General features: G+C 43.3%; 1 protein-coding gene across 1 annotated transcript in view; it reads left to right on the top strand.

The window, feature by feature from the left end:
* The window catches only part of TRPC5 (transient receptor potential cation channel subfamily C member 5), a 250098-nt gene extending 224990 nt beyond the window's left edge, over window positions 1-25108 (top strand). Inside the window, exons 8-11 of the mRNA XM_059158051.1 lie at window positions 16713-16916; window positions 17160-17201; window positions 18202-18291; window positions 20861-25108. Coding sequence (XP_059014034.1) covers window positions 16713-16916; window positions 17160-17201; window positions 18202-18291; window positions 20861-21553 — 1029 coding nt within the window. The 3' untranslated portion in view covers window positions 21554-25108. The remainder of the gene's footprint in view (window positions 1-16712; window positions 16917-17159; window positions 17202-18201; window positions 18292-20860) is intronic.
* Window positions 25109-25332: the final 224 nt, after the last annotated feature.

The raw sequence follows: 25332 nt of genomic DNA, 5'->3' as shown, positions 1-25332 counted from the left end.
CAACAAAGTTGGGTCTGGGAGACCTTTGTAAAGACTTTGGCTTCTACCCTGAGTGAAGTATGGAGCCATGCAAGGGTTTTGAGCAGAGGAAGTATATGATCTGACTTACACTTGAATAAGAATATACTGACTGAGAGGCACCTGGGTGGCTCAGTCAGACTAGCATCTGCCTTTGGCTCAGGTCATGATCCCATGGTTCTGGGATCGAGCCCTGTGTTGGGCTCCCTGCAGGGAGCCTGCTTCTCCCTCTGCCTGCCACTCCCCTGCTTGTGCGTGCTCTCTCTCTCTCTCTCTCAAATAAATAAGTAAAATATCTTTTTAAAGGATATGCTGATTGAGAAAAGACAGAAATGGTGTAGCAACCAAGACAGAGATACCAATTATGAGATCACTGCATTAACCAAAATAAGAGCTGATGGTGGGAAGTCGCCAGATTCTAGGTATATTTCAAAGCTACATCGAATTCTGATGGACCAGATGTGGGGTATGAGCAAAACAGAGGAGTCCTGGATGATATCAAGACTTTGGGCTTGAGTAACTGGAAGGGTAGGGTATTCCCTTACTGCAATGGGGAAGAGTAGTAAAGGAGAAGGCTTAAGCCTGGGACAGAGATCCAGAGTTAGGTTTTAGACATGTGGAGTTGGAAATGCCTGTTAGACATCTGAGTGGAGATGTCAGGTAGACAGTGGTCTACATGTCTAGCAGAGAGGTCCAGACTGGAAAGAAGAGATTTGAGAGTCACTATGTGAGAGTCACATTGAAAGCCATGGGACTCAGAACAATCACTAAGGGAGTGAGTGTGGATACAAAAGAGAAGAGATCCAAATGTGAGGAACTCCAGTGCGTAGAAGTTGAAAAGATAGGATAGTCACCCAAGGTGATTGAGAAAGAACCACCAGAGAGGTAGGAGAAAATAAAGATAGTACACTATATTATAATACTCTATTATCCCCAGGAGATGGATAACATATGCTAAAGAGTGGTAGAAGCTGGATTTGAATTGAGGTAGTCTGACCCCAGCACTCATTCATGGAAGGAACTGCTACCCCATCACACAGACCTTGAGGACAGGAAGCACCTGAACTTCACTTTCACTGCCAAGTCCCCAGCACACTTTTTCTCATCTTCCCTAGTTACATGGCAACCCTGAACCACCAATCTACTTGTCCTATCAGTTCCAGTGACCAAAGATTTCATGAGCATCAGAAAAATGGATACTTCATCTAACATACCTGTATCCCTCATCTTGCTCTCAAGAACTGCTTCTTAAGAAAACAGAACAAAACATAACCCTGCTAGCTTTCAGTCCCACAAAACAATCCAAACTATGGAAGCTCTAAGTCCAAGGGTCCAAGGGATAGTAGAGCCTCTTTCCAGGTGAAGGAGCTGCTCAATTCAACCTGTAGAAATTTGATGACATTGGAGCAGAGCCATTTCAAATTTTAATAACTGTCTCTTTCCTTTGGGATACCCTCAAGCAACCTAGACATAGATTTTTCTCATTGTAGCTTGTGCTTTTCCCTATTGCCAAATGATTCTCTGGAACCCGATCTTGGATTGCTAACTTTCACTAGCAAGAAAGCAGACATTCAGAACGACCGAGGATGTTTTAATAGTGCCCCCACTTTGGGTGATATGGAAACTATGAAGACCTGCTAATAATCCCAGATCAGTGAACAACTTACATTTCTTGGTAGGTTCTGAAAAATACACAAGGACTTGGTGCTCTAAGTGATATAAAGGTAGACAGAGTTGATGTGTTTGGGGAGCTTAAAGTCTAGTTCAGAGAGAGAGATCTGACGGGTAAAATAATAATTGTAGTATTATCATGATTGTATAGTAACAGTGATTACAGAGAAAATGGGCATAGAAGTCAGACTGCCTGAATTTGAAACCTGGACTAAGTGTGGTTTGAGGCAACTTGACCTCTTTCAGCCTCATATGACTTCTCTGTAAAAGGATGATAATTAAGGTTTTTTTCTCTCCTTCTGACTCTCAGACCCATTCTGTTCATTTTCTTCTCTGCTTTGTATCAGCCTGCCCTTTGGCTTCTGGGTAGGTTTGACCAACCCAAAGGTAAAAAAAGAAAAAAATAAGGGAGGAGCTTGGATATTTCTTCTGCATCCCAAGCCCCACTTTTTGTGGTACGACCAGCAGCAGCTGTATTTCCCATGGGGCTCACGTCCAACTAGCACCAAGTATCCCCTTTCTCCTTGGCCCCAACTTTTGCAAGACATCCGCATCTTCACTCTAGCTCCCACCAGATACCCCATCTCTGGGCTCTGGTAATACCACTTACCACCTCTTCCAGTTGTCCTTCCAACTCTAGGGATAAGATGGGATTCTTATTGCTGCTGAGTTGATAACTCTCTGAGCTGTCTCACTGTCCTGTTTGGCTTCTTATTTCTTCCGTCATCGATATATACTAATCCCTGTTTTAAATTTTCTGCTTGAAAGACCTAGAGTGATTTCCACTTGTCTGGCTATAACCCAACCTATCTGTACCTCTCTGATCAGGTGATTGTGGGGCTGGTTTATGAAAGACAGATGGGGCTGAGTCTTGACGGTCAAATTTGGAAAGACAGAAAAAGGCAGATAACCCTCAGATCTCATTTCTAACAGGGAAATAGTTTGCACATCAGCAAGGATAGGCCTGGTATTGATTGAAAGCAACAAGGGTATAGGAGATGACTTCTTTCTTTTCTGCCTCCTCTTCTTTGATTTCCCATGAAAATATCTTCAAATGGGGGGCACCTGTGTGGCTCAGTTGGTTAAACGTCTGCCTTCAGCTGAGGTCATGATTCCAGGGTCCTGGGATCAAGCCCCAGGTCTGGCTTTCTGTTCAATGGGGAGCCTACTTCTCCCTCCCCCTCTGCATGCTGCTCCCCATGCTTGTGTTCTCTCTCTCTTTCTCAAATAAATAAATAAAATCTTAAAAAGTTAAAGAAAATATCTTCAAATGGGAATAATGTCCTCCCTGTGAAAATAGGGACTATGCCCCAGCAATGAGGAGAAGCATGTAGGGGAAATCGTACCTCTAGGAGCTGGATGACCAAGTTCAGAGCCTGCCTTTAGGAAAATAATTTTAAAAGATGAGGTCTGTTCTTATGGCTTCTCACATCCCCACTCTGAGTCTTTATACTGCCCTCCACCTGACTCAGCATAGCACCCCAGGCTAATTACCTTGCCTTATGTGGACCTCACCTCGGACAAGCCCTTTGACTCCAACCTCTAGGCCTGAGCCGAGCTCTTTCTCAGTGCCATAAGGCTTGGAGAAGTCAGTGATAAGTATGCAATGAATATCTAGGATACCAACAGACTTTATTAATCTGATAGGCATTCAACTGTTTCCAATCTATTATCATTATAGCTACCATCAATAATAACTACCATTTATGTAGCACTTAGTATATGCCAGACACAATACAAAGCACGTTTCATACATATTTTCTCATCAAATTTTTACAACAACCTTGTGAGACGGGTACTATTATTAACTCAATATTATAGGTGAGGAAACTGAGGCCCAGAGCACAAAGTGACTTACCCAAGGGCACACTTTTAATAATGGCACTGGCAGGTGTCTCTAATCCAAAGTTATCACAATACTATACCCACCCCTTTCCCTGCCTGCATTTCAACCCCCCAGACCTGGATGCACACTCCTCACCCCCAACCTTGGACTCCCTCAGCTTTATCCTTCTACTTGATTCACTGATAAAGAGGATCTCCTGACTTCTAATCAGAGGGCTAGACTCTAAAGAGTCTTTCCCTTGTTTCTAGAGACTCGGGGCCTTCCATTTCTCTGAGCTGAGATTCCCTGCCCTTCTCCCCCTCCCCCGAAACACACACACGCACACGCACAAACACACACACGTGCACGCGTGTGCCCTGGCTCTCTTTTTCTCCTTCAGTGTGCCTGTGTGCACTTCGAACTTCCAGTTTCTTCCTAGCTCTGCCCTGAATACCACCTGCCTCCTCGGTGAACAATCACGCAACCCATGTGAGATAATCACACCCACAAAGGGTAAAAAGTTCAGCGCTCTCAAGCTCATTTGCATGACAAGAATTCCTCCTTCAGCTTACACAAACTGCCTTGGCACCTCTCACGCTGTCGCTTCTCCTTCCCAAAAGCCTCTCTTGAAAGTCTGTCCTCACAAGCGAGCGGGCTTCTGGAAGTCTCAAGAAGAGGAGCATTCTCTCTGCTGATGCTGCAGGGGGCACCAAAGGCCGACTTTTCTGATCTCTGCATCTCGCCTGGGCCTGGCCTTCCCCCTGCTGGTCTAACACAGAGACGGATTCCTCTGTCGCTCCGCATCAAGGCACACTCCTCGTTTTGTCGGCCAGCTGTCTGAGAGCCCGCATCTGCTGAGGACAAGAGCTTTCCACCTCAAAATGCTGAAGGTCTACTTCCAACAGCCGCAGCAGCCTTTGATGCCTGCTGCTACCTAGTTATGATCTTGGTCACAGACAAAGAGGAGATGGGGGCAAAAGGGAAGAAGGCAATGAAGGGAAGTAGCTTTCCTTCCTCATGCTAAAAGACAACCGGACAGGGCAGACGGCCACACTGCTCCTCTGCATCCCAGATTCTCCTGTCCTGGATGCTCAGCAAGAACATCCGTAGTTGTTGTGGTGACTCTTACCTTGGTGACTTAAACCAAGCAAGACCAACTATGCAAGTGACAGGAAGGGCTTCATGCCCCAAGAATTCCTCTGTCCATCTGTGGGATGATGTCCTTGGCTCTTTCACCCATTCATTTAACAAAAAAAAAAAAAAAATCTCTCCTGGATGGATAAATGAATACATTTCACAAATATTTTTTGAGAGACTATACTGTACTATACTACATTCTTGTTACTGGGGGCGCATTAGGTGACAGGTGAACAGGACAGACCCCTCTTCTCATGGGGTCTACAATCACAGAACCACAGTTTCAGACTTCTCTTGCAATTTCATTTCTTCCTCGAAGAATGCCTTTAACCTTTTTAGGGTCATGGATTGCTTTGATCATCCGCTGAACATGGACAAGAAAAGAACAAAGGTGATCAAATTTAGCATAAAATCTCAGAGGATTCACAAACCTCCTCCTGCTGTCATCCAGAAATCCCTCACCTAAGGACCTGTCCCCAGTTAGCATGCAAATATGTGTTAAGCTATTAGGAGGTCACTTGTGACTCAGTGTAAATAAATCTGATCCCTTACTGAGATCAGGTTTGCACAGGGGGCCAAGCGAGTGAGAAAGACCATGAGGGAATAGTGCCCAAAGACTGTGGAAGGGACACCAATAAGGAAAAGAGATTAGAGGCACTAAAGGAAAATGTCATCATCATCACAGCTTTGCAAAGGATCAGGTCTTGCAACAGTCCCTAAGCCAAAGGTGACTTCAGCCACTCTAAAATAACAACTATCAACGGATGATCCATGTCCATAAAAATGACCATGTTTGTATTTCCAGCGATTTCAGTGCTTAACCTTGGGAAGAATTGCTCCTTGTGGAAGACCTCACCTCCCTACGGACTGGTCAAAGACCCATGGCCAAAGGGCATTGTTGGGAAATAGGGTTGTTCTTGGATTCTGCTTGTTCCCATTACCATTGTTTTGGGCACCAAGAGTCAGTTGACTGGAAAGCTAAGTGGTACGAATAATCTGTGATTTCTAGAGCAAGTGAGGTTTAGAAAACAAACACGAGCTCGGAGTCATCACTATTAATAAGGCCTCTCTCTTCCGTGGTCATCGGCGCCCTGTGTTGTAGCCCAAATCCATGTAAGAGACAGCACAGGCCAGGAGGTGTCCTTTAGCTACAACACAGAAGTCACAATACCCAGAAGGAGGTAACAACCCGCTGCATTACTCTTTCTTTCACTTGAGGTCTGACAGCGAAGTTATATTACATCAGCTGTCAAAGTAAATTTGTTTTTGTTTGAAAGAGAAAAACAGAGGAGTTTTGGGAGTAAAACTTAAGAGAAAAAGTCATTGTATTTCTTTCTTATCCTTCTTTCTTCTGTCACAGGATTCTGCTTTTTCCTGTTTTCTTTCCCAGTTTCCCCTGGGGATTTGGCCTTATATAGAAGTTCCATAAAATTCTGATTTCATCACAAAAGCTTTCTGACAAATATTTATCTCTTAGTTGCTCTTAATAAATGTGGCATTTCTGGAAGCTCCCAGAGTTAAAGAAAAGAAAGTATTCTGGATCCCCTAATTCATTAGAAAATCAACATTATTAAAGAAGGTTCGAACTATTAGAATCCTCTCAACTAACTCCACCAAAATTCCCATTGGCCTTGCCCTGAAGATTCCTGGAGGTACAAAGAAGTTTCTAGCACCCAATAAATCTTCTGGGAGATTTTGCTATAGGGTTTTTCTCTTAATATCTCATCTCATACAGGAAATCTAACTAATGCAAGATACGCGATGCTGGAGTTCCTCTATCCTTAACCAGGATATGGGTGTCTGACACATAGTAGGCTCTCACTTAATATCTATTGAATAAATGAGCAAATTCATGAATTCCTAATGCATGTGGCAAAATATTTTAATGTGTGGGGACAGAGCAACTGACAAAGCTGACCAAAGCTAAGCTCCTTGTCCTTGAGTTCAGGGGTTGGCCAAATTTTTTCTAAAAAAGGACAAACAGTGCATATTTTGGGCTTTGTGGACTTTAAGATCTCTGTCACCACTATCCAATTCTGCTATTATAACACAAAAGAAGCATAAGAAATACAAAAACAAATGGGCATGACTGTGTGCCAATAAAACTTTACTTATGGGTGCAGAAATTTGAAATTCATAAAGTTTTTATGTAAAAAAAATTACTCTTCTTTTGATCTCTTTTCAATCTCTTAGAAATGTAACAACCCCTCTTAGTTCTCAAGCTGTTCTAAACCACGTGGCAGGCCAGATTAGGCCTGCAGGCCATCGTTTGCTTACTGCTCTTCTAGTTGTTTCCATATGTATCACTCTTCTACCTTTGTAGACTGAGGCTCTATGAAGACAGGGGCTCTGCTTTAGGTCTTCTTTATATTCCCCTGCTGCTTAGTAACATGGAACCCATCTCAACTTTGTCACTGATTGACAGGGCGAAGCTTGAGGACATTCCTGATCTATAGTTTGTCAACCATGTTAAAAAATGCATAATGCGGATTTATATCCATTGCAAGGGTTTGGTGTTTGGAGATGAATACATTTCTATGGCAATGGGTGGAAGCATTAACTGACTGAAAAGAAATCTGCCTACATGATGGATTTCATAATTATAGTAACATCGCGCTTTATACTTCCCAAAGCATATTTGCATATATTGTCTTATTTGATCCTCATGAGCACTTTTGAGTGTAGGCAATATTATCTGCATGTTATGGATGAGGAAATAGGCTTCCAAAGGTTGCGACTTGACCGGGGCTACATGGCAAGCCCTTTCTTTCTTCCTTCTTTCTTTCCTTCCTACCTTCCTTTCTTCCTTTCTCTCTTTCTTTCTACAAGGACTTGAGAGGCTGCCGTCTGCAAGCAATTAGGTTAAGGTGAATGCAGGGCCCATGACTCCTCAGGTGATGTTAAGAAGCAATGCAGAAAATAGAAGTGTGCCCTGGCACCTGGGTGGCTCAGTGGATTAAGCATCTGCCTGAGGCACAGGTCATGATCCTGGCGTCCTGGGATTGAGCCCCATGTCCAGCTTCCTACTCAGCGGGGTAGGGGGGAGGCTGCTTCTCCCTCTGCTCCTCCCCAACCCACTCATACTTTTTCACTCAAATGAATAAATTATATCCTCAAAAAAAAAAAAAAAAAAAAGCAGGGTGGTCTAGAGAGTTCTGTAAGTCCTGTAAAGAACTGGTAACGTCCTGATAAGTGAGGCAGACGGAGACAGACAAGTAGATTTCCCACGCCCACATGATCAGGTACACCTCTCTCTTCTGCCCAGGCTCAGAAATGGAAGGCCTGACTGAATTAGTCCTGGTTATTTCTGAAAACTGCAGGGTGAGCTCAGCCAACCGTAGTTCTCGCCACCATCTGATTGCTTCTGTCCTGTGAAAGGAAAAGGTGCCCGTATTCACCAAATGAAAGATACAGGCAGGCAGAACAACCTGTGCCTCCTTTCACTTTACATTTCTGGGGACCCCCAGAAAAAGTGACAGCTCAGTGAGCTTCTGGACCACCACATCTGCTGTGAACGGTGCTGCCAAAATTGTGCAGTGTACAACCTACATGGCTGAATGCAAGAGCTCTGCAAAGGGCTCTTCAGAAGCAGAAAAAGCTGAAGGAAACAAGTGGAAAAGAAACTTGGGTTGACAGAGGTCTGGCCAGGAATGTGGTGGGGTCTGTTTTCAAAATCTCTGAGCTTGATCAGCAGGCTCTGTCTCTGCACTTTTTGCAGATACCTTTCTTACACACAGGAATAAACTTGCTGCTTATTGCAAAATCTCAATTGGTGCACTTCCCAAAGAGATGGTACACCTTAGCATCTTGGTGGTTAGGAGCTTGGGTGCTAGGGGTTTCTGGGTGGTTCAGTCAGTTAAGCCTCTGCTTTCAGCTCAGGTCATGATCTTGGGGTCCTGGGATTAAGCCCCACATCACTGGACTCCTTCCTCAGTGGGGAGTCTGTTTCTCCCTCTCCCTCTGCTCCCCCCCACCCACTTGTGTGTGTACACGCGCGTGCTCTCTCTCTCTCTCTCTCTGTCTCCAAATAAATATTTTTTTTTAAAAAAGAGCGTGGGTCCTAGCATCAACCCAACCCAGATTGGAATTATGGTCCACCAGTTTCTAGTAGTATGTCCTTAAACATGTTTCTTGACTCTGGTGAGGCTTATTTATAAGGAAATAGTAATAAAACCTACCTCAGTAGGGTACAGTGAAACCAATAAGATGATATGCTTGAAAAACCTTACTGATGCTACCTTCACTGACATATCTGCCTTTGATTTCCAGCAAATTCCTTCTACAAAAAGCTGTCATAAGGGCACCTGGGTGGCTCAGTCAGTTAAGCGTTCAACTGTTGGTTTGGGCTCAAGTTACAATCTCATGGTTGTGAGATTGAGTCCCACATAGGGCTCCATGCTGGGTGTGGAGTCTGCTTAATATTCTGTCTTTCTCCCTCTCCCTCTGCCCTCCTCCAGCTGCTTACAGGTTCTCTCTCTCTCTCTCTCAAAACAACAACAACAATCTGTTGTAACCCAATCTGTGCCAGACTCTAGCGCTGCAATAATGAATAAGACAAAAGTCTTTAACCTTAGTGAACTTTTCTTCTAGTGGAAAGCCTAAGGATAATTAAATGGGGACAAGTCTGTTAAAGTGAGTTGTGATTGTTGGTGTGAGAGAGCAGAGCAAGGTGCTGTGAAGAGAAGCCCAGTCTAAATTGCTTGTTCAGGGCAAGTGTCCTTGATGAAGTGATATTTAAGCTGAGAACTGACAGATAAGAATAAGTCAGCCCTATTTTCCTGACTAGGAAAAAATACAATTAAAACATAAACAGAAAAAAGATTTTCCCCAAATCCCTCCTCTTTTACCCTGGTCATTATACCTTCAGTCATTCTGTGGAGACTCCTGGAGAAGTAAAGCCTTGAGTTGCCAATTTAATTAGGGATGTGAGAGAGGGTCTAAGGAGCCCACTGGGTATTGGTGACCCCACACTCAAGGCTCAGGAGGGCTAGCAGGAGGGGCACCTGGGTGGCTCAGTTAGTTAAGCACCTGCCTTCAGCTCAGGTCATGATCCCAGGGTCCTTGGCTCAAAACCCACATCGGGCTCACTGTTCAGTAGGGAGTCTGCTTCTCCCTCTGTCCCTTCCCACCCCCACTCATGCTTGTATGCAGACTCTCTCTCAAAAAAAATTTTTTTTTAAATCTTAAAAAAAAAGGTGGAGGGCTTAGCAGGAGAGTGAGGAGCAGGGAATGAGGACACAAGAAAGTCACGCTACCAGGAGCTTCTGATGTGGATTGGGTATGGCCAGATGTTACGGACGTTTCCAGACATTATGCAACTGAATCCTTTTTGAACACTATCCCCATAGATAGTAAGTGAACCAAGTAAGTGGCCGATCTGAGTGGAAGCACAGGGTCAGAAGACTCAGATTCTAGATGTGCTTTACCACTAACTAGACATGTGACCCCCAAGAAGTAATTTCTCCTTTCAGACCTCATTCGCCACACACAGAATAACAACCAGTGCACCACCAACTGCATGGGGTGGGTCTGAGAATCAAATGAGAAAATATGAAAAGTGCTTAGAAAAGCATGAAGCTCTAGATAGGTGGGAAGTTCTGGCGGTCTGATGTCCCTTTCCCAGGGGGAAGCTAAAACACTTAGCATTTTATTTTCTGGCCCATTGTGTTTGAAACTGGCCAGAAATCACTTACATAGAGAAGACAGTGGCTCCAGAAAGCACTCACAGAGTCCCCATGCCAGGACAGCCAGCACCCCTTGTCAGGATGGAGGGCGGGACAATTCTTCCAGCAATGGAGCTTAGTAGGATCTGAGAGTCCAATTAGAGCTTATTTTCTTTGAGGACCACTGGAGATATCACAAGAATAGTTGGGTTTGTTGTTGTTGTTGTTGTTTTGCAGTGATAAACTGGAGGCCTAGAGAAAGAAACATGGTTTGTTTCCATATGAGCTACATATTTTATATTACCCAAAGGCTTGTAGTGCTATTCCTCAACCAAAACTTACCTATGCTGGGGTGTCTGAGTGGCTCAGTGGGTTGAGCATCTTGATCTCAGCCCAGGTCTTGAGCTCAGGGTGGGGAGTTCCTCGGAGTGTAGAGCCTACCAGAAACAAACAAAACAGAGAAACCCAGCAACAAAGCAACAACAACAACAACAAACTTATCTATGCTTTGTGCTACTCTACTATAGCCCCACCTTCCTCACATAACAACAGATAGTGGTCAGTGGGGTCCACTAGGAAAGAAACACATCCTTAATTTCCAGCATCCAGTTACCCTGAGCCCCATCTTGTTTCCCACCACCACCACCATTTCACACCCCCCCACCTTACGGTAGGACAGAGAGGACAAGAAGAGGAAGATAATTGAAACTGTCAAGATGACAGCAGAGGAGGTAGTAAGGGATTGCTATCCCACTGGTTGATTTCACAAGAATGTAGGAACTTACAACTGCCCAAATGTCATTCTGAATCTCTGGAGGTAGATGATTTCTTTGAAGGCAGCAGAGTGGGTCAGAGGTGGATCACAGAGGAGGGATTTCCAGTGACCCAGTGCTGTTACCAATTTGTTTGCCTCTTTCCCTGCCATATGCCTTGGAATCAAAGAGAGAAACAGAATGACAGTCCACTGATTAGGACCTATCTTGTTCTACGAGTGTGCTTGTGTTCCATCCATTAAAGGATCTTTAAATAAACCCCTGTGATGCTTGTGAGAACCTTGCAGTACCATTCTAAAGGTGGAAAGTGGATCCTTCTGCAGTCTCAGGGATCTAGGACACCAGATCAATTTGCAATTGTCTTTTTTTTCCTCCCAGTTTTATTGTCCTCAGTACAGGAAGAATTTCCCTCCCTACATCCTGACAAGGGATGCTGGCCATCTTGGCATGGGGACTCTCTAATGCCTTCCTATGAGATAGGCAACATACATGGACCTGGAGGGCATTATGCCAAGTGAAATAAGTCAGGAAGAGAAAGACAAATATCGTCTGATCTAATTTATATGTGGAATCTTAAAAAAATAAAACTCAGAAAGAAAGCCTCATAGAAAGCCTAATAGAAAAAGAGATCAGATTTGTCTTCACTGGAGAGGATATTGGAGGAAGGTGGTCAAAAGGCACCAACTTCCAGTTCTAAAATAAAGAAGTACTGGGGATGTAATGTGCAACATGAGGACTAGAGTTAACACTACTGGTATATATTGGCCTGTGTGTGTGTATGGTATGTGTGTGTGTGTATATATATATACATTGAAAATTGCTAAGACTGTAGATGTAGCAATTTCTTATCATGAGGAAGAATTTTTTTGTATCTATATGCAGATATTAATTATACTTACTGTGGTAAACGTATGTAGGTCAAGTCATCATGTTGTACACCTTAAATTCATAGGTGCTATGTGTCAATTATATCACAATAAAACCAAGAGAAAAAAATTATAACTCCTCAGTGTTAAACATTATCAGCCTCCCTCACCCCTGCCCAAAAGAAAACCCAGAGAGTACCAAGCCTCAGGGACCACCAGATATCCTCTCCAGCACCTTTCAGCTCTTTGGCTATATTGTGCACACATTAAGAAAGGCTAGGGGACACCTGGGTGGCAAAGTCAGTTTAGGGTCTTGCCTTGGACTCAGGTCATGATCCCGGGGTCCTGGGACTGAGCCCAGCATTAGGCTCCTTTCTCAGTGGGGAGCCTGCTTCTCCCTCTGCCTTCTGCTCCCCTGCTTGTGCACTCTCTCGTTTCTCTGACAAAGAAATAAATAAAGTCTTTAAAAAAAATAAAGCGTAGGGAGCTGCCTTTGTCCCTCGTCTCCCCCCCCCACACACCCTGTATTCCTTCCATAGTAGCCTGATAAGTCAGCTTTGCTCATTTTGCAGGGTGGCCTCATCACATTTATCTTTGGGGTGTAAAGTTCCCCCTGTCCCGTCAATACAGGGATGGAAGGAGGGGTGGCCATGACAGTTATCTTTGGGGTGTACAAACTTCCCGCTGTCCTGTCAAGAGAGGGATGGAAGGAGGGGTGGCCATAGGCAGATAGGGAGGAGGCAGAGCTTCGGACTGCTGAGTACACCTGAACTAGCAGGTAGAATCCCAGAACCAGTGTTACCAAAAGTGCGGTCAACCACCACCTGCATCCAAATCAGCCAAAGAAGCTTGCTAACAATGTAAATTCCGGCTCCTCCCATCCCCGCAGCATCTTCAGTGTTTGTAGGTCTGAAGGGGGGGCCCAGGAATCTGCATTTTGGCAAGCACCCCAGCCAAGTCTAATATTCAATGATGTTTGAGAACCATTTCTGTCAACAAATCCCAAGTAACTCATTTTACTTCAATGGCCACACTCAATAGCTCTACTATTCCTCACTTTTCATAGTGTTGCCCTTTTCTGGAAAGTTCTTTCCCTCCACCTCTGCCTGCAGAAATCCTGCCAATCTCTCAAGGCTCCACTTAAATATATCCTCTTTTGTAGCGCCTTCCCTGCTTTCTGGCCCCCATTTGCAAACAGCTGGGACCACTCTGGAAGCCCTGAGACAAGATAGTGTTTGCTGTCAGTAGTGGAATGTGAGGGGAGTTAAGAGCAGGAGACTGAAGCCAGAGCATGGGTGCTGAGGTTGAGCAGCTGAATTTGTGCTGGAAGCTAGGTAACCAGGAAAAGAGGAACACGCACCGAGCCCCTGAGTCATCAGAGCAGTAGTCATTCCAACCACTTAGCAACAGAATGGAGGAGAGGGATTCACAGCGGTTTCGTGCCTGGGGAGAGGCTGAAGGAGGGGTGGGGAGGCACAGACACAATGGCCACCCACCAGACAACTGCATATGTTCAGTTGGGAGAAGAACCTGTTTGTAACATCCAATGAGGAGGATCTTGCAGTTTGAGAAGGGTTAATTGGACTACTGAGGAGGCACCAGTCCTCGGGTCCGAGGGACACTGGGGACAATGGTTGGCAGTGAGCTGGCGCTGTAGAAAGGACTCTGATATTTTGCTGCTGAGTTTGTGCCCTTGAACTGAGGTCGCTACGAGGGCTCTAAAGTAGAGAAACTGATATCAAAGTCACTGCCAGCAGGCCCCAGAGTAATGGGAACAGGGCATTCTACCCACCCAGCCACCTTGGGGAAGAGAGGAAGACAGCCGATTCTTTAGAGATGGGAACTGGCACCCCTCCGGACCACCACACATGCGTAGTAAGCCAGAGGTCAGGATATGGAAGGGAATGACTATACTCACTGAGGGGACTTTCTCCACTCAGGACTTCCAAGAGACCTAGACTACTTCCATATTCTGAAGATTCCTGTATGTTTTTTTTAACTGAATACAAACAAAAATGGAGTTACAAAAACCATGATATATTTTAAATACTTACATCTTTTTTAAAATGGCATTTTTAGCCCAGAGGCAAAACCACAATACAACGGATAGCATTGGGTGAGGTCCAGAAATCTGCATTTTTAACAAATGCCACATATGCACACCAACCTTTGAGAAGCATGCCCTGAATTCTACCAGAAAAAGAAAGCACTCCAAGCGAGATAGGCTTCCCCTGAAATGCCAGGGAAGTGAATTCTCTCACTTCAGTTTGGGGTGTGTTACTCTCCCCTTGCAGAGAAACAGAGCTGGGCTTCTGCCCAAATGATGTAAGCAGCTACTAGTTAATGTGAAAAAATGCCAAAATTTTCTTGAACTCTGAGTTACATGCCAAAAAGTCATGTAAAGATGTTTCGTAAAATAATATTTTAATAATCTATCATCTGACAACTTGATTAGGTTTGCTTTATATTTTATCAAAAGCAAGGAATTAAAAACCATATGACTTAGGAAAGGATTTGTTACTCAAGATTATAGTCATTCAGTCTCTCAGTTTCTGGGAAGTAAGCCTGCCTCCATGTTACAAGCCTTCCTATGGAGTAGACCATGTGGCTAGGAAATGAGGAAGTTCTTCAGGCAATAGCCAGAAAGGGACTAAGATCCTCAGTCCAACAGTGACAGATTTCACTTCATTGAAAGTAATGTAGTTTCCTCTATGAAAGACCTTAATGAGTGTATGAAAAGACAAGATGCAGACAGGAAAAAAAACATTTGCAAGCCACATTCCTGACAAAGAGCTTGTATCCAGAATATAGGTATACCTTGTGTTTTTTTTAAATGAGATTTTATTTATTTATTTGACAGAGAGAGAGAGCACAAGAAGGGGGAGCAGCAGAGAGAGAAGGAGAAGCAGACTATCTATCCACTGAGCAGGGAGCCTGAGGTGGGACTCCATCCCAGGACCCTGGGATCATGACCTGAGCTAAAGGCTTAACCAACTGAGCCACCCAGCCACCCCAGGCAAACCTCATTTTATTGTGCTTCACACATACTGTGTGTTTTTTTTTTTTAACAAATTAAAGTTTTGTGGCCACCCTGCATCAAGCAAGTCCATCAGCACCATTTTTCCAACAACATTTGCTCACTTTTTGCCTCTGTCTCACATTTTGGTAATTCCTGCAATATTTCAAACGTATTCATTATTATTCTATTTGTTATGGTGATCTGTGATCAGGGATTATGACTTGCTGAAAGCTCAGATGATGGTTACCATTTTCTGGCAATGAAGTATTTTCTAATTGGGGTGCCTGGGTGGCTCAGTCAGTTAAGCATCCAGCTCTTGATTTTGGCTCAGGTCATGGTCGCGGGGTAGTGAGATCGAGTCCTGAGTGTGGCTCTACGTTTAGCACAGTATCCGTTTAAGAATTCTCCCCCTCCTTCTCCCTCTGCTGCCCCCAACTCCTTCTCTCTAAAATAAATAAATCTTGAAGGTATTTTCTAATTAAAGTGTTCACATTTTTTTTTTAAGATTTTATTTATTTATTTGACAGAGAGAGATCACAGGTAGGCAGAGAGGCTGGCAGAGAGAGAGAGAGAGAGAGAGAGAGAGGGAAGCAGGCTCCCCGCCGAGCAGAGAGCCTGATGTGGGACTTGATCCCAGGACCCTGAGATCATGACCTGAGCCGAAGGTAGCGGCCTAACCCACTGAGTCACCCAGGCACCCCGTGCACATTGTTTTTTGAACATAATGCTATTTCACACTCAACAGACAGCAGTATATTGTAAATGTAACTTTTATATGCACTACAACAAAATTCATTTGACTTGCTTTGTTGTGATATTTGCTCTACTGTGATGGGTCTGGAACAGAGACCACAATATCTCCAAGGTATGCTATATATATATATATATATATATATATATATATATATATATGAATTCACCTATAAGAAAACAATGCAATAAAAATTGGGTAAAGGATCTGAACAGACACTTCACCTGGGTGGCTCATCAGTTGAGCATCCGACTCTTGGTTTTGGCTCAGGTCATGATCTTATGGGTCTTGGGATGGAGCATCCCCCTTCCTCCATCCCCGCCCCGTTGGGCTCCACACTCAGCTGGGAGTCTGCTTGGGGGTTCTCTCCCTTTGCCCCTTCTCTCTCTTTGAAATGAATCAATAAATCTTAAAAAAGCCTGCCCACACCAATTCCATTCCTTAAAAATAACTGCTGTTGACAGTTTGGTATGTACCTGTCTAGAACATGTAAGCATGTCCTATAAAGGGTGCTTCAGGTGCATAAATGGCATCATTGTACACAATAGAGGCTTTATGTTGCTTTTTTCACTTCCAGGTCTTGGCGCTCTTACAGATATTTGGATCAGCGCATATGCACATACATATGTTCTATCTATAAAATGGTGATAGATCTACTATATTTGTAATAGCTATATTGCAAGCCATTTTGTGGACATAACATCATTTACTCAAGCAAGCTCCCACTGTTGGATATTTAGGTCACTGCTAGCTTTTTTGCTGACAAGCTATGGTGCTAACAGCGAAAGACCCTGTGCATACCTCTTTTTGCAAGTATAATGATCAGATAAACCACTCAAAGAAGGATTACTGGGTCCTGGGGTATGTGTAACTTGAATTTTTATACCTACTGATAGATTGCCCTCTAAAGAAGCAAGCCGAACTTTGAGAAGGAGCATGGGTGCATTTTGCAGTTTCCCATTCCAAAGTCTTGAACTTCCCTTTCACAGGATCATGCCGATATTGAGTGGAAGTTTGCAAGGACAAAGCTCTGGATGAGTTACTTTGATGAAGGTGGCACCTTGCCACCTCCTTTCAACATCATCCCCAGTCCCAAGTCATTTCTCTACCTTGGTAACTGGTTTAACAACACCTTCTGCCCCAAAAGAGACCCTGATGGTAGACGGAGAAGGCACAACTTGAGAAGCTTCACGGTAAGGCTTTTTAAAATTCCATTTCTTTAAAAAATTTTTTTCTAGCTTCCTCCCTGACTGCCCCCCCTTCATGACAGTCCCTATATTAAACAGCATAAAATCACTCCAACCTACAGAGGTGTGGGGGGTTGTCAGGCAGGAACTCCTGTGTTGTCCTCCAGTCCTAATATTTAGAAATATATTCGAGTGGATGGGCTGCTGGGAGACAACTGATGTGAGCTCTCTGTCCTTTGTCAATTACAGGAACGCCATGCTGACAGCCTGATACAGAATCAACATTATCAGGTAAAGCTCATCCCAGGGACTAAACAAAATTGTTCTTGGTCAGTGGTGTGACCTTGGACAAGTCAATTAACCTTGCTGAGCCCCGGTTTCATCATCTGTTAAACAGGGGTGATATAACTTCACTCACAGGGTTGCGAGAATTGAATGATGAACATGTACGCATAATAGTGTGTGGGCATGTGGGCGTGTGTGTCCTGGTATGTTTAGCGGTAGCTATCATCTTCACCCTTACTGACACAAAGTAGAGTGACCACGTGTGTGCCATTCCCAGGAGGCTAAGTAAAAAGAGGCCATCCTGAGATGGCCTGGGTGGCTCAGTCGCGCTTCTGACTCTTGATTCAGGCTCAGGTCACGATGTCAGGGTCATGGGATCATGCCCCATGCACCTGCACCAAGCTCTGTGATCAGTGGTGTGCCAGATTAATTTTGTCCCTCTCCCTCTGCCCCTCCCCCACTCTCCCTCTAAAATAAATAAAATCTTTTTTTTAAAAAAAGAGAGCATACCTGTAAAGGAGAAGTATGCATTGACTTTAAGAAAAATATCTGGATTATGTAATTAATAGACACTGAAATCAGCAGACTTTGTGACACCAAAGAGTGACTTTATCAATTCTACAAGAGAGAAGAACAACTCTCATCTCAGTGGGAGGTCTGTAGTTTAGTGTAGCCCCAAAGGGAGGGTATTAGCCATGACTTTCCAAGGATATTCCACTCTCATTATTCTATAAATGTGAATATGTGTTTGCCTTCTTTGTGGGCTGAAAGGTTTCTTGTTGGGTGAATTTGATTTTGCTGGCCTACTCTGCCAACACATTTGGACGCACAGTCACTCTTTGTTTAGCCAGTGCACTTAACTGGATTTTTGCAGAAAATGACTGGATCCCAGGAGGATTTCCTATTGCAAAGACAGTCTAAGCATGTTTTATTTCTTGACAGTGTTTCTTCCTTTCCTGAGAGCCTGAGAAGAAAACTTAATGCCCCCCCCTTTTTTAATTTCCAGGAAGTCATCAGGAATTTAGTCAAAAGATATGTGGCTGCTATGATAAGAAATTCCAAAACAAACGAGGGATTAACAGAAGAAAATTTTAAGGTAATTGAATCAGGAAGTGGTTTAATTTCTCACTTCACATTTCTTAAGCATTATGTAATCTTCACAGCGTTTGAGGTTTCTGGTGATCATTTGACTGCCTATAATACAGCAAAACCAGTTTTGATTTTTATCTTCTCTTAGAATGATCTGTCACTGGGGCACCTGGGTGGCTCAGTTGGTTAAGCGTCCAACTTTTGATTTCACCTCAGGTCATGGTCCCAGGGTAGTGAGATGGAGTCCTGAGTCAGGCTCTATGCTCAGCACAGACTCTGCTTGTCCCTCTCCTTCTGCCCCTCCCCCTGCCTGCTCATGTTCTCTCTTTCAAAAATAAAATAAAATAAAGTAAGAATAGTCTCTCATTCAGTCAATGGAGAGATTTCATCAATGTCTGTCATCACAATCAGCTTTATGAACAAAAGAAATTTGCCTTATGCATCCTTTTAATATTCTGGGTGTCTCCCAGTATGGGAATTGAGGGCTCTAAGTGTTGTGACAAGGATGTGGGGTGAGGGGCAAGAAAGCAAAAGGAAGATGCCTGTAGATGTAAAGGCCTTCTTTACTTCAGAGATATAAGATGAAAACCAACTAATCCATTATTAAATCTAAGATTTAATAAACCCTACCACGAAACAAAATCCTCCTGATACTAGCATTAGCCTAAAATTATGGTTCTCCATCAGGGGTACTTTTGTTCCCTAGGACACATGTGGCAATGTCTGGAGACATTTTTCGTTGTCACACTGGATGTGGGTGCTAGTGGCATCTAGTGGGTGGAGACCAAAATTGCTACTGAACATCCTACAATGCACAGGACAGCCCCCCACAACTGAGATTATCCAGCTAACATGTCAAGTGATTGAGAAGCCCTACCTTAGAACACATTCATATTTTCTTTTTTTAAAAGATTTTATTTATATATTTGTCAGAGAGAGAGTGAGCACAAGCGGCGTATGGGGGGGGGTGGCAACAAGCAGAGCTGGCAGAGGGAGAAACAGGCTCTCGGCTGTGCAGGGAGCCCAATGCTGGACTCAATCCTAGGACCCTGGGATGGTGACCTGAGCAGGTGAGGAAGATGCTTAACCAACTGAGCCACCCACGTGTCCACACATGCATATTTTCTAAGGAACATAAAAAGGTTATCCAGGGCACCTGGGTGGTACAGTTGGTTGAGGCTCTGATTCGTGGTTTTGGCTCAGGTCATGATCTCAGGGTCATGGGATCGAGCCCCGTGTCAGTCTCCACATTCAGTACAGTCTCTTGGGTTTCTCTCTTTCTTTCCCTCTGCCCCTCCCTACTCCTCTCTCTCTCCCTCAAAAAATATATATAAATCTTTTTTTTAATAAAAGCCATTATCCTAAGCCATAGATGTAACTCATCCATTAAGGGCTTGCTATGTGCCAAGCACTCTACTGGGTGCTGGGGTACAGTGATGAGCAAGATATCACCAGCCCCCACTCTCGTGGAGTGACACACAGTAATAAGAGAAGGTGACAAATGACTGAGTATTGTGACAGGATAAACACAGGGTGCTGTGGGACAGAGAGGAGGGACACTCAACTAGGATCTGGAGAGTCAGGGCAGTTTTTCAGAAGAAGCTGTGTTTAAGCTGAGGCTTGCGGGAGGAGCCAGATAAAGGAGTTGCAGATGAGTGTTCTAAACAGAGAGAACAGCACGGGCAAAGGTCCAGAGGCATGAGAGAATACGTCCATGCAGGTGGACAGTAAAGAGCCCGAGGAAAGAGTGGGAAGAGCTCACATGGGCCCTTGAAAGACCTTGTAGTCCTTGGAATAGCATTTCTACTTTTACCCAAGGCCAGTGACAAGTTACTAAAGAGTTTTAAGCAGGGGAGCAATAGGATCCAACTTAAGCTTTTAAAAGGTGGTTTTTAAAGGAGCAATCTAGCATCTGGGCAGCCAGCTAAAGATAGAAGACATTTCCTGGGGATGCCTGGGTCAGTCAGTTAAGCGTCTGCCTTAACTGGCTCAGTTAACTGGCTCAGTCAGTTAAGTGTCTGCCTTCTGCTCAGGGTCCCGCATCAGCCTCCTTGCTCAGGTGGGGAGCCTGCTTCTCTCTCTGCCTGCTACTGCCCCCTGCTTGTACCCCCCGCCCCCCGCCCGCTGACAAATAAATAAAATCTACACCGACATTTCCTGGGAACTTCAGTCAAAGAGCAGTCTCTAACCTGACATGTTCCACTTCCCTACTTTTATTCCTTAGGGTCCTAAAAGCTTTTCTGTCTTCCATAGTCTTCCTATATGCAGATATGCCTATGAGAGCTAGTACCTTATTTACTGGTTAGCACTTTAGCAGGGACAAGTCTGTTGGTGTCCTCCTGATGAGGGGCATCTGAAATCAACTTTGCCAACTGCACAATTTTTCCAATGGCCAGCCCTGCCCACAAAATTATTAGTATGTTTTTCTTGTGCTGGAATAATGTGAGATTTTTCTGGTAGTCTGTGTACTTTGTGATTTGCCATTAGGCAAAACCTGGGACATTCTGAAGGACACCCAATGAGCCTATTTTGAACTAAAGATCAAGCTTCTTAATGTGTCTTCTCTCTTGCCCTAGGAATTAAAGCAGGACATTTCCAGCTTTCGATATGAAGTACTTGACCTCTTAGGAAACAGGAAACACTCAAGGAGAAGCTTTTCCGCGAGCAGCACTGAACTCTCTCAGAGGGATGATGCCAATGATGGCAGTGGTGGGGCTCGGGCCAAATCCAAGAGTGTCTCTTTCAACTTGGGCTGCAAGAAAAAGGCCTGCCACGGGCCACCTCTCATCAGAACCATGCCAAGAGCTGGGGGTGCCCAAGGGAAGTCAAAAGCTGAGTCATCAAGTAAACGGTCCTTCATGGGTCCTTCTCTCAAGAAACTTGGTCTCTTGTTCTCCAAATTTAATGGTCATATGTCTGAACCCAGTTCAGAGCCAATGTACACCATTTCGGATGGCATCGCTCAGCAGCACTATATGTGGCAGGACATCAGATATTCTCAGATGGAGAAAGGGAAAGCAGGGGCCTGTTCTCAAAGTGAAATTAACCTCAGTGAGGTAGAATTAGGTGACGCCCGGGGTGCTGCTGAGAGCAGTGAATGCCCCCTAGCCTGTTCTAGCTCTCTCCACTGTGCATCCAGCATCTGCTCCTCAAATTCTAAACTTTTAGACTCCTCAGAGGATGTATTTGAAACTTGGGGAGAGGCTTGCGACCTGCTCATGCACAAATGGGGTGATGGACAGGAAGAACAAGTTACAACGCGGCTCTAAGTCTAAGCCCCTATCCCCTGTTGTGGAACACAAGAGAAAATTTGTAATTTCCTTGCTCTCAGAGGTGACATAGCATCTGATTCCTTCATTGCCCTCCGCCCCCACCAGAAAGGAGAGTGAAACTCCCAGTATCTTCACTGTCTTTTATAGCCACATTTTCCATTTTTTTTTGTTCTTGTTAGTATGATTATTATTGCTATTGTTTGCCTTTTAATGCCTATTAACATGAAGTCCATCTCACAACCAGCTGCAGGGGTGTTTGCCCCGAATCAGCAGAGGTGCAGTCGGGTGCTTTACCCTTTGGCTTTGCTTTTCTTCCCCTTGCTTCCTTGAAGCTCCAGGTGCCACTTTGCTACTGTTGCTGCCGCGCAGAGTCCTGACCTTTCACAGGATCTCATGCCATTTCCCCACGGGGCTGAGGGAGGTGTTCGGCAGTCCCCACCAGCTATCAGATGAGGCAAGCCAACCTTCCTATCGATGTCTGTCGCCCATTCCAGTTCAACAAACAGCATCAAAGGGAGACTGAACAGACTCCAAAGAATTGTCAGCTTGTGGTTTCGGGGTAGAACTGGCCTTTCTCGTTGTTTTTGTTTTTAAACACAATGATTTCTCCTTATCGTGGGGGCTGTTGAGTGTTTCGTTTCTAAAAGATGTGTTAGTTTCCCCACGTGTGCCAGTAAATATTTACCACGTAGTATGTGTCCTATCTAATTAGTTAGTGAATTCCTTTCCTGTGTTTGTGTGTTTCAGTTGACTTACTACCTTTTAAAATGTGATAGTATTGAGATTAGTATTTAGGACGTGTGCTGTTTTTAAGACCCTCTGCTGTACTCTAACCAGTAGTCGCTACATCTCATACATTGGCCAAAAAAAAAAAATAATAATAATAATTAGCTGGTACATTTATAGGGATCTATCTACTGTCGATAGTTTTAGTCATCATTGCTATCAAAAGCATTTCTAAGGTGAAAGTCTGGGTTTGAAAATATTTTTTTATCAGAAAAATTACATCTTGCTGAGGTGTCAGAATCCAAAAAGAGCATCTTCATTTGAATTCATTGCATTCTGATGAAAAAACAATTTTAGGTCTAGATAACCTAATTCAGGTTGCAGTTTTAATATTCATTGCAGACAGCAGAATTGCATGTGTCAACTTATGTTAGATACATAACATAACCCTACTAACTTCATGGAACCATAAACGTGATCCAAATTCTGTCTTCAAAGAAAGCAGAATTTATAGATACAAATTCTTTTCCACAGATATAGATACAAATTCTTTTCCACATTTTGAAGAGTACCTCATCAAAATCTGAACGTTCAGGCTAAAAAAATGAAGTCTATGATGCATATGGTCATCATTTTGACCCAATAACCACTGAGTGATAACCTGCACACCAAGGGTGGGATTGATTTTGGGTTTTTTTTTTTTTTGCCTCTGATTTTTGTGGTTTTGTTTTTATTATTTTTTACCAACATTAGCACAGAGTTGTCCCCAATTCACCCTCTAACATATGACCTGATCAGCCCTAGGTGTGGGTCCGAGAGAAGTAAATTAATAGTGCATAGCTCAGAAAAGTAAGAAAGTTAAGTGTTTTTCTGTTCTTGTAAATGTTAACAGTAACAGAAATCCATCTAAATTCATGTGTGTACTTTCTGGTACAAGTAAAATGAAGCATTTTCAAAGAATGCATATATGCCTCTAAAATAGCTTGGGACAGTGTAGTTTCTGGGTTATTTGAATTGATTCCTATTTCCAGCTCTAGCTTGGTACCTGATGGTCAAAACATTGCACATGAAGAGACAAATTGGTGGGGAGGGGGGAATCCAAGGGGGTGTTGAATAAAGCTTGGATCCAAGGAAAAGTGATCAAGAGAACAAGTTGCATCAAAACCCATCTGATGAGAGATTGTCCCCAGATAATTCTTTGATCATAGCTGAAGTGATTATTTACTCAACTCCAACTTCTCGCCTGCTTGCCTAAGCGGGACAATCATAAATGACCTTGTTATCAATAACAGGTGGTTTTCCAGAAGGAAGGTTTCTGAATTTACGGATTCGAATTTTCCAATTGTTAAATTTACTTTTGGTAATAAATAGCACTCAGGCTACCTTCCTAATTCATACTGATAGCACCAAAAACCAATACATGGCCCTATGTCATCAAAAGAAAATGATACCTCTTTCTCACAAATACATGTACTTGTGATAATCTAAGTATAATTGTTCTGGCAGTCACTGTATCAATTTGTCAGAAAACAAGGGTAGCCATAGAACCATGCTCCAATATAGTCTTTTCTCAGTTACGTTCTGAGGAGAAAATATGTATAAATGATAGCAGCCAATCTCGACGACTAAAAGAAACCAGTGTCATATTTTATGAGCAGTACATTCCTTTTCAGATCTTCTCAGGGTTATTGTCTTTATGACTTGGGCTTACAACTGCACTAGGTACCTTGAGGCCTGGTTATGATAGGGATTGAGGCCAGTGAGCTGTTAAAGCTGGACAGCTATCGCCTGCCATAACTTCCACGTTGGTGACATAAATATTTTTATTCACTTTAACTCAGAAAAGTAGGAACTCTTAACATATAAATAGAAAGGAAAACAGATTTGTGTTCACCTCTGGACCTCTATAGACCCATCGGACCAGCTACTATCAAGAAAGGTATTTCAAATACAGTACTTAAATGTCATCTGACCCCAGAGAATGTATAAGCCGATGTGAGAGTGAATTTATGAGCAGAGAAAATTGGAGCTAAGAGAGTACCTTAGAGAAAAACCACTCTATCCCAACCTCTATTCCAACCTCTTATTTTACAAACAGGAAAAAAAAAAAAAAAAGGCCCAGAGAAGAATGACTTGCTCAAGGTCACAGAGCCAGCCAATAAATCCAAATCTACTAAGTCATACAGAAGCAAGACATTTATTATTAAGCATATATATGATATAGTATGTATAGGAGATGTGAAAATGAAATGGCCGCTATACATATATTTTTGTCCATTTGCTCCAAAACTTAAGGCTGATATATTTAAATGTAAAGTGAAAAATGTACCCCGAAGTCAAATATAGTGATACATGGTATAAGAATCATTTACTACTTGTACAAATATCTATACCATGGTTTACCTCCATTATAGCTGGCTTTCTTGTAACTTCTAGATACCTGTATTCATTTGTTTGATTCCACCACAATTCCATCAGGGTGTCCCTGATAGTAAGGGTAGATCCCACAAAGAAAATGTCTGAATTATATTAGAAAATGACCACTGCTGAAGAATCCCTTCCACTTCCAACTTTAAGTCCAGTGGAGTACAAAGACAAAGGAAAGATTTCTAATTCAAAGTCACTGTTTCTTGAAGATGCCAAATTTTACAAGGGTATAAATGCTCCAAGTTATATTTTTGTCCATTTACATCAGAATATTACAGATTTCTCTCTGCCTCCCATAGTCATTTTTTATTCTGCTCTGACCTAATTTAGGCTATTTCAGCTAGGCTCAAAACATCTAAACATTTGCCTGCAATTTGATTAAAGAACTGGGAAAAAAGTAGGGCCTCTACCTACAAATACTTTTTCAATAAGAACTTTATAGTTGTTATGGCAGTCCAAAAGCTCTCCTGCAAATTTCATTGAATTTCAGTGATAAATATGAGCTGATACCTTAACCAGAAAATACCAATGACCATTTGATGTTCCTATTTATTAGGTCTTGTGAGTGAGACTCAAGTGGTGTTTTGACTAACAGTTTAAGTGGCCCAGACCTTGCTTGGTTT

This window comes from Mustela lutreola, chromosome X (assembly GCF_030435805.1).
Source record: "Mustela lutreola isolate mMusLut2 chromosome X, mMusLut2.pri, whole genome shotgun sequence".
Taxonomy (NCBI): Eukaryota; Metazoa; Chordata; class Mammalia; order Carnivora; family Mustelidae; genus Mustela; species Mustela lutreola.
Note: the sequence above shows the minus strand (reverse complement) of the source record. Positions and strands in the feature narration are given on the sequence as shown.